This window comes from Gymnodraco acuticeps, unplaced genomic scaffold (genome assembly GCF_902827175.1).
Source record: "Gymnodraco acuticeps unplaced genomic scaffold, fGymAcu1.1, whole genome shotgun sequence".
Taxonomy (NCBI): Eukaryota; Metazoa; Chordata; class Actinopteri; order Perciformes; family Bathydraconidae; genus Gymnodraco; species Gymnodraco acuticeps.
In genome coordinates, this window is record NW_022991329.1 from 1 (window position 1) to 18,900 (window position 18,900).

Sequence of the window (18,900 nt, forward strand, 5' to 3'; positions counted from 1 at the left end):
TCAGATTGTAAGAAGTCTATGAGGAAATGTTCTTACTTTTCTCTCTCTTTATTACCTCAGATTGTAGAGAAGTCTATGATGAAATGTTCTTACTTTCTCTCTCTCTTTATACCTCAGATTGTAGAGAAGTCTATGAGGAAATGTTCCTACTTCTCTCCTCTCTTTATTACCATTCAGATTGTAGAGAAGTCTATGAGGAAATGTTTCTACTTCTCTCTCTCTCTTATTACCTCAGACTTGTTGAGAAGTCTATGAGGAAATGTTCCTACTTCTCCTCTCTCTTTATTACCTCAGATTGTAGAGAAGTCTATGAGGAAATGTTCCTACTTCTCTCTCTCTCTTTATTACCTCAGATTGTAGAGAAGTCTATGAGGAAATGTTCCTACTTCTCTCTCTCTCTTTGTTACCTCAGATTGTATAGAAGTCTATGAGAAAATGTTCCTACTTCTCTCTCTCTTTAATTACCTCAGATTGTAGAGAAGTCTATGAGGAAATGTTCCTACTTCTCTCTCTCTTTATTACCTCAGATTGTAGAGAAGTCTGAGGAAATGTTCCTACTTCACTCTCTCTTTATTACCTCAGATTGTAGAGAAGTCTGAGGAAATGTTCCTACTTCACTCTCTCTCTTTATTACCTCAGATTGTAGAGAAGTCTATGAGGAAATGTTCTTACTTTTCTCTCTCTTTATTACCTCAGATTGTAGAGAAGTCTATGAGGAAATGTTCCTACTTCTCTCTCTCTTTATTACCTCAGATTGTAGAGAAGTCTATGAGGAAATGTTTCTACTTCTCTCTCTCTCTTTATTACCTCAGATTGTAGAGAAGTCTATGAGGAAATGTTCCTACTTCTCTCTCTCTTTATTACCTCAGATTGTAGAGAAGTCTATGAGGAAATGTTCCTACTTCTCCCTCTCTTTATTACCTCAGATTGTAGAGAAGTCTATGAGGAAATGTTCCTACTTCTCTCTCTCTCTTTGTTACCTCAGATTGTATAGAAGTCTATGAGAAAATGTTCCTACTTCTCTCTCTCTTTATTACCTCAGATTGTAGAGAAGTCTATGAGGAAATGTTCCTACTTCTCTCTCTCTTTATTACCTCAGATTGTAGAGAAGTCTATGAGGAAATGTTCCTACTTCTCTCTCTCTTTATTGCCTCAGATTGTAGAGAAGTCTATGAGGAAATGTTCCTACTTCTCTCTCTCTTTATTGCCTCAGATTGTAGAGAAGTCTATGAGGAAATGTTCCTACTTCTCTCTCAATTTACTCTGATATTTATTTTTGTTTTATTCAACTTTTCTTTCCCCACTTTCGTTCATTCATTTCAGTTTTTTACATTTACTTTTGTACTCTTCAATGTTTCAGTGTTTTTCTGTCTTTGAACAGATGCGTGTTCATGGCCATCTTCACGTTTGAAGCGGTGGTTAAAGTCGTGGCCCGAGGACTCTGTGCTGGACGCTTCACCTTCCTCAGAGACGGCTGGAACTGGCTGGACGTGCTGGTCATCTGCACCGGGTACTCCAAAAATATTAAATATTACGTATACAATAATGTGGTAAAATCTATAATGTACATATATATTCAATCCAACTTTATTTACATAGCACTTTAAAACCTCCAGACCAAAGTGCTGTACAGAGAGATACATAACATATAAAATCACACAGCTCAGCTCACAAAGCTTAAAATAAAAGATAGATACACAAAACAAGCCAGAATAAACGTAACGATTTCAAAATAAAAATCATAAAAACAATAGACCACTGAAAGCAAATAAAAGCAACAATCTACTTGTTTACGAGTGCTAAGGGGAAGAGGTGCGTTTTAAGACGGGATCTAAAAGCAGTCAGTGTGGGAGCCTGTCTGATGAGCAAGGGCAGGTCGTTCCACAGGTTAGGGGCGGCAGCAGAGAAAGCACGGTCCCCTCTGCGCTTAGACTTTGTTTTTGGCACCCTCAGGAGCGACTGATCAGCTGACCTGAGAGTGCGAGTGGGCGTGTAGCTGTGTAACAGCTCAGAGAGGTAGGGCGGGGCCATTGAGGGCTTTAATAGTAAATAAAATAATTTAAAAATGAATCCTCGAAAGAACGGGCAGCCGGTGGAGTGAAGATAAAATGGGGGAAATGTGCTTGTGTTTGCGTGTGCCAGTTAGGAGCCGTGCTGCTGCATTTTGCACCATCTGCAGGCGAGCAAGGGAGGACGCACTTATCCCCATATATAGTGCATTACAATAATCCAAGCTGGAGGTGACAAAGGCATGGATTACCGTTTCAAAAAAGATCACTATTTAACCAAAGCTTTATTTTGGCTAGCTGCCTGAGGTGGAAGAGGTTGTTTTTAACAACTGCCTTGATCTGGCTGTCCAGCTTGAGTTCAGGGTCCATCTCTATCCCAAGATTTGTGATGGTAGGCCTGGTGGAGTGGCCCAAGGATCCAAGGTCTATAGGAGTGGTCCGAGGGGCACCAACAACCATCACTTCAGTTTTGTCATCATTTAATTAAAAAAAGTTGCATGAAATCCAGGATTGAATGTCTTCAAGGCAGTTTAACAGAATATGAGTCGTTCTTTTTAAGTGGCACATATATTTGGCAATCGACTGCATAGCAATGGAAAGCGATGCCGTGCTTCCTAAGAATGGACCCAAGAGGGAGCAAATACAGGGAGAATAACAGGGTGCCTAACACTGAGCCCTGTGGAACCCCGCAAAGGAGAGGAGCAGACGAGGACTCAGAGTCCCCAAGGCTGACGCAGAAAGTCCTACCAGTCAGATACGACCTAAACCATTCGAGGGCTTTGCCCCTGCCCCCAATGCCCCACCCACTGCTCCAAACAAGCTATCAGGATCTCATGGTCCACTGCATCAAAAGCAGCTGTTAGATCAAGGAGTAAAAGGATAATGCATTCACCTGAGTCTGTTGCTAAAAGGATATCATTAAAAACTCTTAAAAGAGCTGATTCCGTGCTGTGCAAGGTTTTAAAACCAGATTGGAAGACCTCGAGTACCTTGTGCTCTTCCAGAAAAGCGAGAAGTTGACTGTGTACAATCTTCTCTAGGATTTTGGACATAAAAGGCCATTTGGAAATGGTCCTAACATGTGTAAGAACTGTGGGATCCAGACTAGGTTTCTTAATAAGTGGTTGCACAACTGCATGTTTCCAATTTTCCAGAACAACCCCTGTGAGCAGACTGCTGTTAAAAACGTCAAGAACAAAAGGTCCTATAGTGGGGAATACCTCTTTAAAAAATCGAGGAGGGACAGGGTCGATTGGAGAACCAGAGGGCTTTATTTAGGAGACAATCTGCTGCACAGAGGGCAGAGTCATAGGCTCAAAAGGGTCAAAAACAGCAAAGCAGGGGGCAGAGACAGAGGTGTCGTTTGATGGAGCAGTGATTTGAGTCCTGGTTGAAGAACATTTTCACAGACTGCAGGGGAGATCTCCACACAGGTAGTCTGAGGGGCAGTAAGAACTGAATCTATTGTCTGAAACAGTACACAAGGTTTGTGAAAGTTTAAAAGAATGATGTCAGAGAAACGTTTTATTTTTGCCTCTTTCACAGTTTTCTGATCGAGACGTCAACACTGCCTCAGCATTTGAAAAGAGACTTGTAGTTTGTCCTTATTACATCTTCTTTCAGCTCTATGGCATTCATATAAATATGGGGGTCATACACTACAGTAGTCCTTTTGTGTTTCTGTTTTTGCTGTTTTCATGAGATTGTGGTTTGGTTTGTTGTTTCAGATATCTGACACAGGTTGTAAATGTGAGGATATTTACTGTGCTGGGCTCAGTCGCTCGTGTGCTGAAGATCATCCCAGTCTTCCCAGGTCAGTGTGTGTGCGTGTGCGTGTGCGTGTGTGTGTGTGTGTGTGTGTGCATGCCTGTAGATAGATGATTGTTCACTAAAGGGTTTTAAGGTAGCAGTTTCAAACCACGCCCCTCTCAGGTCTCAAGAAGACTGTTGGAGATCTCGTCCAATCAGTGAAGAGACTCGGTGGTGTCATCGCTCTGATGCTTTTTTTCTTTGGCCTCTGCGCTCTGATTGGTCAGCATCTCTTCATGGGAAACCTGAATCATAAGTGTGTTGTGTGGCCGCCAGAGTCCTCAGACAACCAGAGCTCCCAGTACAACTACAGCCAGTCCAACTACGCCAAGTACATCAACGACCACGGTATGGTGATGGTGATGAAGATGATTATATGGTGGTGATGAAGAATATGGTGGTGATGAAGACTGTCTCTCTGTCCTCTAGCAAACTTATACTACCTGCCCGATCAAAGGGACGCTCTGCTGTGTGGAAACACCTCTAATGCCGGGTACGTGTTCAAAGTCAATGTCAATACTGACATATGTATGATGGGGGTGATGATGATGAAGGTGATGATGATGAAGGTGCTGATGATGATGATGGTGCTGATGATGTGTTCAGGACCTGTCCTCCAGGTTACAGCTGTATGAGGACAGGGAGTAACCCTGACTACGGATACACCAGCTTCGACTCGTTCGGCTGGTCCCTGCTGTCTGTGGTTCGGCTGGTGAGCAAGGACTTCTGGGAAAACCTGATGCTGCAGGTGAGCGTCACATGACTGATGATGAGCGTCACATGACTGATGATGAGCGTCACATGACTGAAGATTAGCATCACATGACTGATGATGAGCGTCACATGACTGATGATGAGCGTCACATGACTGGTGATGAGCGTCACATGACTGAAGATGAGCGTCACATGACTGAAGATGAGCGTCACATGACTGAAGATGAGCGTCACATGACTGATGATGAGCATCACATGACTGAAGATGAGCATCACATGACTGATGATGAGCATCACATGACTGATGATGAGCGTCACATGACTGAAGATTAGCGTCACATACCTGATGATGAGCGTCACATGACTGATGATGAGCGTCACATGACTGATGATGAGCGTCACATGACTGATGATGAGCATCACATGACTGATGATGAGCATCACATGACTGAAGATTAGCATCACATGACTGAAGATTAGCATCACATGACTGAAGATTAGCATCACATGACTGATGATGAGCATCACATGACTGAAGATTAGCATTACATGACTGAAGATTAGCATCACATACCTGAAGATGAGCGTCACATGACTGAAGATTAGCATCACATGACTGATGATGAGCATCACATGACTGAAGATTAGCATCACATGACTGATGATGAGCATCACATGACTGAAGATTAGCATCACATGACTGATGATGAGCATCACATGACTGAAGATTAGCATCACATACCTGATGATGAGCATTACATGACTGAAGATTAGCATCACATACCTGAAGATGAGCGTCACATGACTGAAGATTAGCATCACTGCCACAATGAAAGCTGTGAATGACATTACGAGTATTTTAGATAAGCAGAGTTTTGCAGCTCTATTTATTGACACCGTCGATCATCGCATCTTAAAGCAGAGGCTCCCTTGAAAAAGAGATCGTTGATCTCAATGGGATTTTCACCTGGTTAAATAAAGGCTACAAACAAACATCAGCGTCACATGACTGATGATGTCTCTAGTTAGTTATAACCTACCGTCCGTCCACAGGTTTTAGAGTTAGTCACTAGTTAGTTATAACCTCCTCTCTGTCCACATGTGTTAGGATTAGTCACTAGTTAGTTATAACCTCCTCTCTGTCCACATGTGTTAGGATTAGTCACTAGTTAGTTATAACCTACCGTCTGTCCACAGGTGTTAGGATTAGTCACTAGTTGGTTATAACCTCCTCTCTGTCCACATGTGTTAGTCACTAGTTAGTTATAACATCCTCTCTGTCCACAGGTGTTACTCACTAGTTAGTTATAACCTCCTCTCTGTCCACATGTGTTAGGATTAGTCACTAGTTAGTTATAACCTCCTCTCTGTCCACATGTGTTAGGATTAGTCACTAGTTAGTTATAACCTCCTCTCTGTCCACATGTGTTAGGATTAGTCACTAGTTAGTTATAACCTCCTCTCTGTCCACATGTGTTAGTCACTAGTTCGTTATAACCTACCGTCTGTCCACAGGTGTTAGTCACTAGTTAGTTATAACCTCCTCTCTGTCCACATGTGTTAGGATTAGTCACTAGTTAGTTATAGCCTCCTCTCTGTCCACATGTGTTAGTCACTAGTTAGTTATAACCTACCGTCTGTCCACAGGTGTTAGTGTTAGTCACTAGTTAGTTATAACCTACCTTCTGTCCACAGGTGTTAGTGTTAGTCACTAGTTAGTTATAACCTACCGTCTGTCCACAGGTGTTAGTGTTAGTCACTAGTTAGTTATAACCTACCGTCTGTCCACAGGTGTTAGGGTTAGTCACTAGTTAGTAATAACCTCCCATCTCTCCTCAGGTGTTGCGATCCTCTGGGAAACCCTACCTCACTTTCTTCCTGCTCGTCGTTTTCCCCGCCGGGTTCTTTGTCCTCAGCCTCATTGTGGCGGTGGTTGCCTTGGCAGCCGGCGAGCAGCAGGGCGCGGCGGTCAGCAAATCAAAACAGAGAGAAGAAGAGTTCAGTCAGATCCTGGAGGCGATAAAGAGGAGTGAGGAAGAGGAGGTGAGATCAGTTCAGCTCCCATACACCATCACACTTTATAAAGCTTTAATAACACCTGGTGCTGTTTCAACAGACAGCCAACAGGGCGGCACTCTCACAGGAACCAGAGGAGGAGAAGAAGGACAGCATGGAAGGTACACACACACACACACACACACACTTTCTTCAATACTCTAAAATCACATGGAGCCATCCCATTGGACCAGGGCGATGCTGCCTTCAGGGTCCCACACAGAAACAGGTTCCTGCAGCTGGTTGTGTTTCAGGGTTGGAGGAGGTCCAGCGCTCGTGTCCTGCTTGCTGCTCTGTCACCTGTAAAGTCCTCCTGAAGTGGAACTGCTGTGGCTGCTGGCGGGGGATCAAACAACTGCTCCAGGCCCTGGTGAGGGACCCGCTGTTCGACCTTGGGGTCGTGCTCTGCCTCGTCATCAACACCATCTTCATGTCTCTGGAACATTTCCCCATGACGGAGCAGTTAAGCTCCATGCTGAATGACATACAACTGGTGAGTGGGACCATATAAACTTAACACAAAAAGTAAGGACATGTGTGTTTGGCAGTGTAAGTAATTCTAGAACCCTGAAGGCAGGAGAGACTGAAAAAAGTCAAGGGAAGCCTATAAAAATTAACAGCATTTAATTACACAAAAGATGCAGTGGTGTACAAATGAAATGTGCGAGTGGAGGCGCTCTCCTCATGTGTTGGTCAGCCCAGGTCAGCAGGTAGAAGAGATCAATTATTGGCTTGCCCTTCCTGTTGTCATCTGAGGTCTTCTCCTATTGGCCGGCGTCATGGGGTCCAATGCAATTCCTGCCTTTTTCTGTTGCTAAATTACACCATTCTGGTGTCTGTGGTTATTTAAACATTCCCTGATAAACGTTATTCAGCGTCAATAAATGAGTGCTAATCCCAGTGTGCTCAGTGTACAACATCACATGCCATTTCACCTTCGATTCACGGTTTGAGAACGTAGCATTTCGCCACATGCTAATGCTAACCTAAGTGAAGAATTTTCTGAATAAAAGTGTTTATTTAGTGTGAACTTCCGGTTTTTCAGAATAAAACTGATTTAAATTAAATAGTGTATTTAATTCAAATTACGCCGTATCAACATTGATTTTAATTTCTAACAGTAGATTATTTCTTTGTTGTAACAATGCTTCTTGGCAATACATCTTAGACCGTTGGAAAGCTATTTATTTACATACCATGTGCATACTTGCCAACCTTGAGACCTCAGAAATCGGGAGGGGGGCAATAACATGCTTATTGTAGTTGTAAGTGCACTGCCTAGCGGCCTGTAGCACCATCCTTGATGGAGCATATGTGTGGGCTGGATCTGTATTTTACAGGAAAGGAGTGAGCAGAGGGTTGAGTTGTCCATTCTTGTTCTGTTTTCTGTGACCATCTTCCTCACCCTCTCAGACTTTCAGTTGCGCGCGCTACTAAAGAGACGCGCTACCATGGAAACCAAACAATGGTGTAGCTGTAGTCCGAGTGGAAACAGTCGTGAGTAAATCTGATTTGGTCAGAAATCGGGAGAAATGCGGGAGAAATGTGACCCCGGGAGTAAACCGGGAGAGGGCAATGAAATCGGGAGTCTCCCACGAAAATCGGGAGGGTTGGCAAGTATGACCATGTGTGGGATGAGTTTGTGGGTTGCACGCAGGAAAAATGTGACAAATCTCCTGCTCCACCTGTCTGTGATTCACCTGTCTGTGCTCCACCTGTCTGTCTTCACCTGTCTGTCTTCACCTGTCTGTCTTCACCTGTCTGTCTCCACCTGTCTGTCTTCACCTGTCTGTCTCCACCTGTCTGTCTCCACCTGTCTGTCTTCACCTGTCTGTGCTCCACCTGTCTGTCTTCACCTGTCTGTCTCCACCTGTCTGTCTCCACCTGTCTGTCTTCACCTGTCTGTCTTCACCTGTCTGTCTCCACCTGTCTGTCTTCACCTGTCTGTCTTCACCTGTCTGTCTCCACCTGTCTGTCTCCTGTCGGCAACTTCTACGCCGGCAGCCGACAGCATTTGTGCTGCTTACCAGGGCACTGTGGAGTCAACTCGGCATCCCTCATCCCGTCCGGCGACCACCTCTTCACGTCGTAGACTCCTAAAGAGGCCGTGCTGAGACACTCGGGAAGTTTGTCGGGCCCTGAGCCGGCAAGAAAATCCTCTCCGAGCCCAGCTGTTTCTGCTCGGTCACCACATCCTCAATCACCGGCACCCCCTCGTCCCCTATTCGCCCAACCACATTAATAATCGGGGATTCCATAATCAGAAACATCCGATTTTTCAACGCGGGCACGCGCTGCCTCCCTGGAGTAGGGTTGGGAACCGAAACTCGGTTCCAGATGAGAACCGATAAGAAAATGCCCGGTACCGGGTACCCATACAAAATACACAATGTTGGTTCTGCTTAACGGTTCCTAAACGCGGTAGACTTTGTATTCCACCGGGTCCGTCTGCGCCGCGGTGACCCGGTGGAATACAGCCAGGGTAAGGGAGGACTGGCCATCTGTGTGTTCTGGAGAATCACAGAACGGCCGGTCGTCAGCGGGCCGTTGACGGCCGGCTCGGTACGCTGACGGCCGGCACCGCCCTTCATTTTTTTAAATGGCATCATGTAAGTTGCGGCAACAGAGGTCCACAGTTTCCCTGCAGCGAGGCTCCCCCCGCCCTCCAGTAGACAGTTCACGAGCTCAGTCACTTCATAACACCAAAAATGGGTCGCGGTAAACGCTCTAAAGTGATGCTCCACTACACTAAAAAATAAAAAGACTAGGCCCAGTGTAAATCCTGCTAATAGCTTGCCAAAGGCATAGAATAAAGCACAGCTATTGTGCAATACGTTTGTATTGCATGTATATTTTTTATTTGTAAAAATGTCAGTTAAAGCTTAAAAAAATAAAGATATTTTTGTTATCTAAACATTTGACCTCTTTCTTTTAGAATAGAATTACAATTTTGGAATCGAAACGGGGAATCGATAAGAACCGGAATCGGAATCGATACATTTCAAACGATACCCATCCCTACCCTGGAGCCACCGTCCCGGTTATTCTGGAGAGACTCCCGGGGCTGCTACACTCACTCCCGTCCTCTGTCAATCGTCTAATCGTCCATGTGGGTTCTAACGAAACAGCCCGCCAGCAGTCGGAGCTGACAAAAAAGGATTTTAAGAAACTTTGTATTCTTTTACGGAGCTGTGAAAAGTCGGTTTTTATCTCAGGTCCGATCCCAACGCTAGGCCGCTGTTACGTACTCCCCCCCTTTTTGTTGTCCTCTTTGTTCTCTCTGCTGTGCAGGTACACCTGGCTCCGCCTTCCCCAGGTGTTCCCAGTTGTCACTCAGCCGAGCTTGGCCCATGTGTTCCCAGTTGCCAATCAGCCGAACATAAAAGAGGAGGCTGAAGGAGAAGGAAGAGGCCGATCACTACTCCGGATGTCTCTGCTGTGTCAGAGCTCTTTTGACTTTTTGTTGTGTTTCCTGGAGGACGTGTTAGGATTAGGTTTTCGTGGCTTTATTTCTCCCGTTAGGTCTGTTGGATTTTGGGTAGCGGAGGAAGGCTCTGGATCCTACGGCCCGTGGTGTGGTTGGCCCAAGTCCCCTCCGTCTGTTTGTTTGTTTTACCTGTCCTCCAGTGGAATGATTAAGTATTGTGGCAATAAATATAAGATTACAGTTTAGTGCCTACGTGTTGTGTGCTTTTGTTTTATGTTGCGGACTGCCTCACGAGCCACTACTATTGAGTAGGGAGGCGGGTCGTAACATATGGGGACTCGTCCGGGATGCTGTCTCGGGCAGGTGCCGGTGTGGTGGTGAGTAGTATTACTTTGTAAAAGGCCCTTGACAGCATGTATTTGTTTGGTTGGCTGTATAGCGTAGAGTTGCAGTGATGGATTTCGACTTGGAGGGGTTTGTTGGTGATCCGACTCGGGCGAAGTTGGATGCATGTAGCAAAGAGCAGCTTGGTCTGATCGCAGGCAAATTTGACGTGGTAGTCAATAAGCAGAACAAAAAACAAATCATTAAGGGACAGCTGTTGGCTGCGCTTATAGATCAGGAGGTATTGTCAGAGGAGGAAGTAGACGTTCCCATAGACGACGAGACAGAGGTCTCTCAGAAAGTGAGCGACCTTCAACTTCAGCTAGAGCTGCGCAAGCTGATGGTTAGAGAGAAGGAGAGTGATAACAGACTGAGAGAGAAGGAGATCGCCTGTAATCTCGAATTGAGGAAATATGAGGCGGAGTTACGTTTGAGGGAGCTGGAGCTGACGTCTTACCAGACTCAGCAGTTGGGGTCTGCGCAACCTCATGATTTTGACGTAGGCAAGTATTCTCGGTTTATCCCAGTATTTAACGAAAAAGACGTTGATAGCTATTTTGTCCTGTTTGAGCGTGGAGCAACAACGTTTAAATGGCCTGGGAACATGTGGACCGTTATGCTGCAGTGCGTTCTCGCGGGTAAAGCGCAGGAGGTGTATACTGCGTTATCTGAGGAGGTTAGCCGGGATTATGAACAGGTGAAAGCTGCAATTCTGCACGCTTATGAGCTGGTGCCTGAGGCATACCGTCAACAGTTTCGTGGTTTGAAAAGACAAGATTGTCAAGCGTATGCGGAATTCGCCCGTGAGAAAGAGGTTCTGTTTGAGCGATGGTGCTCATCAACGGGGACAAAATCTCTAGAGGACCTAAAAACATTAGTGCTCATGGAAGAATTTAAAAACGGTTTGCCTTACACAGTAGCCACATACCTCAATGAGCAAAAACCGGTGAAACAGTTTGATGCTGCGGTTTTGGCTGATGAATATGTGCTTACTCACAAGACTGTCTACAGTGAGAGGACTAGGGCACAGGCCGGGTTTGTGGACAATAATATCAGAGAAACCCCAGTCGTAACTAAAGTGCCATGGCAGTCCAGCAGGCCAAGAGTTGCTGAGGAAAAACCGGGAGAAGTGAATTGGGGATCTACGGATAGGCCAGTGTGTCATTACTGCAAGAAAATAGGTCATATTGTTGCGAATTGCTATGTTTTACGGGATGAAAATAAGCATGTAAAGACGGTCGTTTGGTGAGTACTTCAAAGCCAGGGTCTCACAAATCTGAACTGGAAGTTTTTGCTCCGTTTCTCATGGAGGGAATGGTGTCTTTACCGGGGAAGAACAACAGGGTTCCAGTGACCATTTTGAGGGATACAGCAGCTTCGCAATCCTTTATGATAAGGGGTGTGTTTCCCCTCTCTGAGGAGTCTGCTGTGGGTTCGGATGTTCTTGTGAGGGGGTTTGGTATGCAGTGTGTGGGTTCGCCATTGCATAATATGCATCTTGAGTCATATCTGGTCACAGGTCCGGTAACTGTCGGGGTTCGGCCATGTCTTCCCATTGAAGGGGTAGATTTGGTCTTGGGGAATGATTTAGCCGGTGGCAGAGTGCTCGTTAAGCCGGGAGTGAATGCGGTGGCAGTCACCCGCGACAGTTTTACGGCTACGGGATTGGACAGACCGGTCAGGGATCCTCCATCATGGCGTGAGGGTGGGAAATCAGGTACGATAAGCCCTGGGGCTGTTCATAACCCTGTCGCTGCCTGTGTAGAGGCGCTGTCCAGTGCTAAAAGTGACACCCCTGTCACCTCGGAGGCCCCGATCGCTGCGGAGACTCTGGCCAATATGGAGTCTCATTTGGCACACTTGCCTGATGCGCAGCGTGCAGACGTATTGGAGCTGATCGTGAGGTGGAGGAGCCGGTGTCATACTTCTCAAAGAAATTCAATCGACACCAGCGGGTGTATTCCACCATTGAAAAGGAGGCACTGGCTATGGTTCTGGCTTTGAACCATTTTGAGGTATACGTGGGGTCATCAAACATTCCTGTCACTATTTTCACCGATCACAACCCCCTTGTGTTTCTGCAGAGAATGCGTAACACAAATCAAAGGTTGATGCGGTGGAGTATTTTCATGCAAGCCTTCAATGTTGAGGTCAAACACATTCGTGGCAAGGATAATGTGTTGGCTGATGCATTGTCGCGCTTATAATATAGCAGTTATTGTGTGTTGTTAACCTGTCTGATGTGTGGAATGAATGGTGGTGAGCACGTCTGTCAACTAAGGTTGATTGTTGTGATTGTTTTGTTTAAAAAAAATAAAAAAATAAAATAAAAATCACTAACTCATAGTGGGGGGGGGGGTTACGTACTCCCCCCCTTTTTGTTGTCCTCTTTGTTCTCTCTGCTGTGCAGGTACACCTGGCTCCACCTTCCCCAGGTGTTCCCAGTTGCCAATCAGCCGAACATAAAAGAGGAGGCTGAAGGAGAAGGAAGAGGCCGATCACTACTCCGTATGTCTCTGCTGTGTCAGAGCTCTTTTGCCTTTTTGTTGTGTTTCCTGGAGGACGTGTTAGGATTAGGTTTTTGCGGCTTTATTTCTCCCGTTAGGTCTGTTGGATTTTGGGTAGCGGAGGAAGGCTCTGGATCATACGGCCCGTGGTGTGGTTGGCCCAAGTCCCCTCCGTCTGTTTGTTTGTTTTACCTGTCGTCCAGTGGAATGATTAAGTATTGTGGCAATAAATATACGATTACAGTTTAGTGCCTACGTGTTGTGTACTTTTGTTTTATGTTGCGGACTGCCTCACGAGCCACTACTATTGAGTAGGGAGGCGGGTCGTAACAGCCGCGGAGCAGGGCGTTTCACTAGGATCCTCAGCCTCCACACCGCCTGCAGAGCTGCCAATTTTGGTTTTATTGACAATTTCAATCTATTTTGGGACCGACCCGCCCTCTTCAGCACTGATGGAATCCACCCCAGCAGGCTTGGTAGCCGCATGCTAGCGGCTAACATGCATCACGCTGTTCAGACGTCTCCCTGACTTTTCCCGCGCCACGTTGACACCCCCCCCTCTCCGGCGGTGTCATCCAAGTCCACTGTTTCCTCGCCTGCCGTCTCGCTCTCTGGCGCCACCCAACGACCAGAGGCTTCTATAGCAGTGCAACGTCCCATTAGTGTTGTGGCCTGCTTACACAGAAGGCTGGCGACTCGGACTGAGAACAGAGGATCCAAGGGCATCCGTCTGAATGTATCACCTTATGTAGTGATTCCACGTGCTCCACGGTCTGCCGTTAACAGTCAGAGTGGTGGTATGTCAAACACACTCAAACTGGCTTTATTAAAAAGGTCTTTAGCAGGTAAATCATTTTTAATCAATGATTTTATCACCAAGCACAACCTGGATGTTATGTTTTTAACTGAAACTTGGTTAGACCAAAACAACAGCACAGCTGTTCTTATAGAATCAACCCCTCCCAACTTTAATTCTGAGAGTCAGGCAAGACTACATAACAAAGGGGGCGGAGTAGCTATTTTGTTTAATGACATATTTCAATGCAAGCAGACTATGTATGGAAACTTTGCTTCTTTTGAATATGTGGCCTTTCAGCTGAAACGCTCCTCTCGAGCTCTGTTCCTAAACATCTACAGACCACCCAAATACTGTGCAGGCTTTTTAGATGATTTTACTGAACTGCTGTCTATAGTGTGTATTGACTTTGACCGTTTAATCTTTGTTGGTGATTTTAATATCCATGTTGACAACCCCCAGGACAGAGGGGCTAAAGAACTGTTTAGTGTTCTTGATAACTATGGACTGACTCAGCATGTCAAGGGTCTGACGCACAATAAGGGGCACACTCTGGACTTAATTGTATGAAAGGGTCTGAATATCTCTAAGCTTGTGGTGACTGATGTTGCGCTCTCCGACCATTCCTGTGTTTTCTTTGAGAGCTCTATTACCGTCCATACGACTGTTAAGAAAGAGGTAACCACTAGACGTCCCTTAACTGAAATTGCAGAGGAAATGTTTGCCCAGATGTTTACTCCCTCACTTGCCCATGCTAACTTCTCAGTAAATGAGCTAGTTGATCATTTTAATTCTAAAATAACAAATGTCATGGATGCCATCGCTCCCTTTAAAATAAAGGAAGTATCTGGCAAGAAAATATCTCCATGGAGAAAAGCCATGACTGTGAGAAAAGCAAAAACTGAGTGCAGAAAAGCTGAACGCAGGTGGAGAAACGAAGATGGCGCCTGTGTCGGCCTGCCGCTCCCTCAGCTCTCTGCCTTTAGCTATCCTATTTTTGTTTTATATTTGTCAGAATGTCCCTGCTCTGCTTGTCTATGATCGCCAAGCTCTCCTCCACCTCAGACCCTCACTGGAGTTTATACTGCTGCCCAAACCTACATCTGGCAACCGTAAATCGACTCCCCCCCTCTACTGTCAGATATTCCCACCTACCTGTGCCGGTTGCCCTGCATCCTGCCTCACCAAAAGCGCTTTAGACGATGGGGAAAGCGTGGTGGCGCGCTCGTCCATCAAAAAGCACACCTGACGCCTTCTTCCGTGACTTATCCACGCCTCAGATGTCATGGCCCTCCCGCTGCACGCCATCCGAGGGTTCGGTGGATTCGCCCTGTCTTCCCGGAGCTGTGGCCTCTGCTGGCAGCTCCTCCTGCCCGACTGACTGCTCCCGGTCCGCGCGGCGTTCAACACGCACATCTTCGTCAGCTGCGACACACTACACCTTCGGCCAGCCCGGAGAGAAAACTATGCATGGCTTTGCTAAATGCTAGATCAATAGCAAACAAGATGTTCCTGTTAAACGACTTCTTCACCTCTCATGATCTGTATTTAATGTTCCTGACGGAGACCTGGGTCCACACCGGCGAGTATGTACCATTTTCTGAACTTCTTCCTCCCGACTGTACTTTCTTCAGCTCCCCCCGTACCACCGGCCGTGGTGGGGGCATAGCTTCAGTGTTTAGAGCAACTCTCCAATGCCGTTTGCTTCACCCAGTAACTAGCTATGCTAGCTTCGAGTTGCAGCTATTTGAACTGAACCCGGCCTCGCCTATACTCTGCGCAGTCGTGTATCGTCCGCCAAAGTACAATAATGATTTCATAAATTACTTCTCTGACTTTCTGTCCGGGATCATGGTGAAATATGATCGTGTTTTGATCTGCGGAGACTTTAATGTCCATGTGTGCTGCGAGTCTAAACCTCTGGTTAGGGACTTTTTAAACCTCCTCGACTCTTTCGGTCTCACTCAGTCTGTGGCTGGCCCAACACACGATAAAGGACACACCTTAGACTTAGTATTATCGTTTGGACTGTCTATCTCTGTGGATGAAATCTGTGCAGGAACGCGTATCTCAGAACATTTACCGGTTCTGTTTACAACCTCGATCCCTTCTGTAGGAGTTGAATCACGTGCTCCTGCGCGTTGTCTGCGTTCAATTAACCCCTTGACTGCCTCACAGTTTTCAGATGCTTTTAATACTTATCCGATTTGTAAATTAGAGGTGAACTGTGCTTTTAGTGCGGATGAGCTTATCTCTTTGTTTGATTCGACATGCACACTAATACTGGATTCCGTTGCTCCTTTTACGCTTAGACGCAACACAGTTCTCTCAGAGCCGTGGCTCAATGACTGTACTCACGCTCTTAGACGCGCTTGTAGGCGTGAAGAGAGAAAATGGAAAAAGGATAAACTTCATGTCTCCTTAGAAATCTTTCGTGCTTGTCTTTCCGACTACCAGACGGCAGTCAAAGCCAAAGCAGAGTACATTTCTCTGTTCATCTCCAAAAACAGCCATAAACCTCAAGTTATTTTTAATGTCCTCGACTCGATCATTAATCCTTGTGATATTTCTCCAATTGTGCCATCAACTACTCTCTGCGATACATTTCTTACATTTTTTATTGAAAAAGTATCTGCTCTTAGGCTAGCCTATACTAGTGCTACCCCAGATCCTGCTCCCTTCCTGTGCCCTGCTGTCCTCGACCACTTTGAGCCTGTATCCCTCTCTTCTCTCTCGGAAGTAGTCAAGCATTTGCGGCCGACAAACTGTATCTTAGACAGCATTCCCTCTCGCTTCCTTAGAGATGTTTTTGAATCAGTTGGAGCAAGTGTTTTATTGCTTGTAAACACCTCTCTTAGCTCAGGATGTGTCCCAGCTGCCTTCAAACATGCCATGGTCCAGCCACTACTTAAAAAGACAAATCTCGATCCCTCCATTCTCGCAAATTTCAGGCCCATCTCCCAGCTACCCTTTTTATCTAAAGCCCTGGAGCGAGTAGTCTATGCCCAGCTGCAGTCGTTCTTAACCACGCATGGTGTCCATGAAAAGTTTCAGTCTGGCTTTAAACCTATGCACAGCACTGAAACAGCCCTTTGAAGAGTTTTTAGACAGCTGCCTTTGACACTGTGGACCATAGCATCCTGTTGTCACGGCTTGAACAGTCCACAGGCATCACAGGCTCTGCTCTTACATGGTTCAGGTCTTACCTGACAGACCATAGCCTCTCAGTGCAGCTAGGTGCCTTCTCCTCTGCCAAAGCCCCTCTTACCTGTGGGGTTCCCCAAGGCTCGATCCTGGGCCCCATCCTTTTTCTATTGTACATACTGCCCCTAGGTTCAATTCTCACAAAATATAATATCCCCTTCCATTGTTACGCTGATGATGTACAGATCTATCTGCCTCTCAATCAAAATGCCAACTGACTACAGCAGTTGAAGGACTGCTTAACAGAGATCAAATCCTGGCTGAGCCAAAACTTCCTCACCCTCAATGAGAGCAAGACTGAGGTCATCTTTTTTGGACCCCAACCTCCAGCCTCTCTGGTTGATATTCTGGGCTCCCTCAGTAAAAATATCCTCCCCTCTGTCATGAACCTTGGAGTGACCTTCAACAGCGCCTTTAAATTTGATAAACAGATTAGTACTGTAGTCAAGACCTGCTTTTTCAAAATACGACTATTGGCTAAGACCAAGTCGTTTTTATCTTTTATAGACCTAGAAAGGGTTATTAACGCCTTTGCTACCTCAAGACTGGATTACTGCAACGGTCTGTATGTGGGTATGGACCAGGCCTCAATTAGACGCCTGCAGCTAGTTCAGAATGCAGCTGCACGTCTTCTCACTGGCCATAAAAACTGGCTGATCAGCTGCTGCTGATAGTGCCTAAGACCAGGCTCAAAACCCGAGGGCACCGAGCCTTCGCAGCAGCTGGCCCTAGGCTCTGGAACACTCTGCCCCTCCATGTGGGTCGGCCCAGACCCTAACTTTTTCTCTCTGGCCTTCTAGGCTTCTCTTATCAAGAATAACTTTTACCCAGGACCGTTTCCCTCTCTAACCTCTCGAGTTTTATTAGAGGGAAACGGTTTGCAGAGTGGCTTAGACAGGCCGGGGAGTGTTACGATTCGTAGACACAGCGTACCTCCCTATCTCTCATCAATTTCCAACTAAGGCTCCAGTGGGGACCTTGTTCCCTGAGTGCGTCTCTCCACCTATGTTTCTTACTCTCTTATTTGATACCCTTTGCCCTCAACCTATTCTAAGGGAGTGCTTGTTCTTCCGTCCGTCTGTCTGTGTCTGTGTATTCTCTTGTTCCGATTAACCCAGCCAAGTCTTTTTTCTTGTTTTGTATCTATATCTACGCCGGGATCCGGAGTCGAGGCTGATCCTCTTGCTGTAGTCCTGTGTCTTGGATCCTCTATCCTGAGTTCTGGATTAAGTCGTGGACTTCGGGTCGTGGCTGAACCTGTCTCTGCGGTCCTGCCTTGGGTCTCGTCATGCTGCTTCCCTGATGGCTTCCACAGGATTGTAGCTGACATCCTCGTGGATTCATCTTCTTATTACAGACACATGCATTTCCTAACATCCGGTGTATATGCTGTAAAATGTATTATCTCTTGGATTTACACACGGCATCTATTACACGTCTGTCCGTCCTGGGAGAGGGATCCCTCCTCTGTTGCTCTCCCTGAGGTTTCTCCCATGTTCCCTTTAAACTGTGGGTTTTCTCTGGAAGTGTTTCCTTGTACGATGTGAGGGTCTGAGGACAGAGGGTCTGAGGACAGAGGGTCTGAGGACAGAGGGTCTGAGGACAGAGGGTCTAAGGACAGAGGGTGTCGTTTTTCTCATACTGGTATTCTGAACAATCTGTGTTGTATTTGCTGTAAAGTGTCTCTACTGTAGGCTATTTTTATTATATGTTCAGCACTTTGGCTCCACCAAACATCGTTTATAAATGTGCTATATAAATAAAACTTGATTTGAAAAACAAATCTCCAGGTTCACTTGGAAATATATAAAGAGAAACTCGGTTTCTATAATCAGGAAATAAAAAAGGCACGACAGTCTTTCTTTTCTGACATTATCAAAAATAAAAACAACTCACGTGCCTTCTTTGCTACCGTCAACAGACTAACAAACCCCTCAGTGTTGATAGCCTCAGAATTTCTATCCACCATGGCCTGCAATGACTTGGCCTCCTTCT

The 18,900-nt window shown here is 46.0% G+C and overlaps 1 protein-coding gene across 1 annotated transcript in view; it reads left to right on the plus strand.

Annotated features, from left to right (window-relative positions):
- Positions 1–1,360: 1,360 nt before the first annotated feature.
- The window catches only part of LOC117562556 (sodium channel protein type 4 subunit alpha A-like), a gene marked incomplete at its 5' end in the record, with an annotated part of 28,505 nt that continues 10,965 nt past the window's right edge, over positions 1,361–18,900 (plus strand). The window contains 8 exons of the mRNA XM_034240407.1: positions 1,361–1,510; positions 3,737–3,822; positions 3,942–4,166; positions 4,248–4,311; positions 4,425–4,566; positions 6,372–6,575; positions 6,649–6,709; positions 6,842–7,080. Coding sequence (XP_034096298.1) covers positions 1,361–1,510; positions 3,737–3,822; positions 3,942–4,166; positions 4,248–4,311; positions 4,425–4,566; positions 6,372–6,575; positions 6,649–6,709; positions 6,842–7,080 — 1,171 coding nt within the window. The remainder of the gene's footprint in view (positions 1,511–3,736; positions 3,823–3,941; positions 4,167–4,247; positions 4,312–4,424; positions 4,567–6,371; positions 6,576–6,648; positions 6,710–6,841; positions 7,081–18,900) is intronic.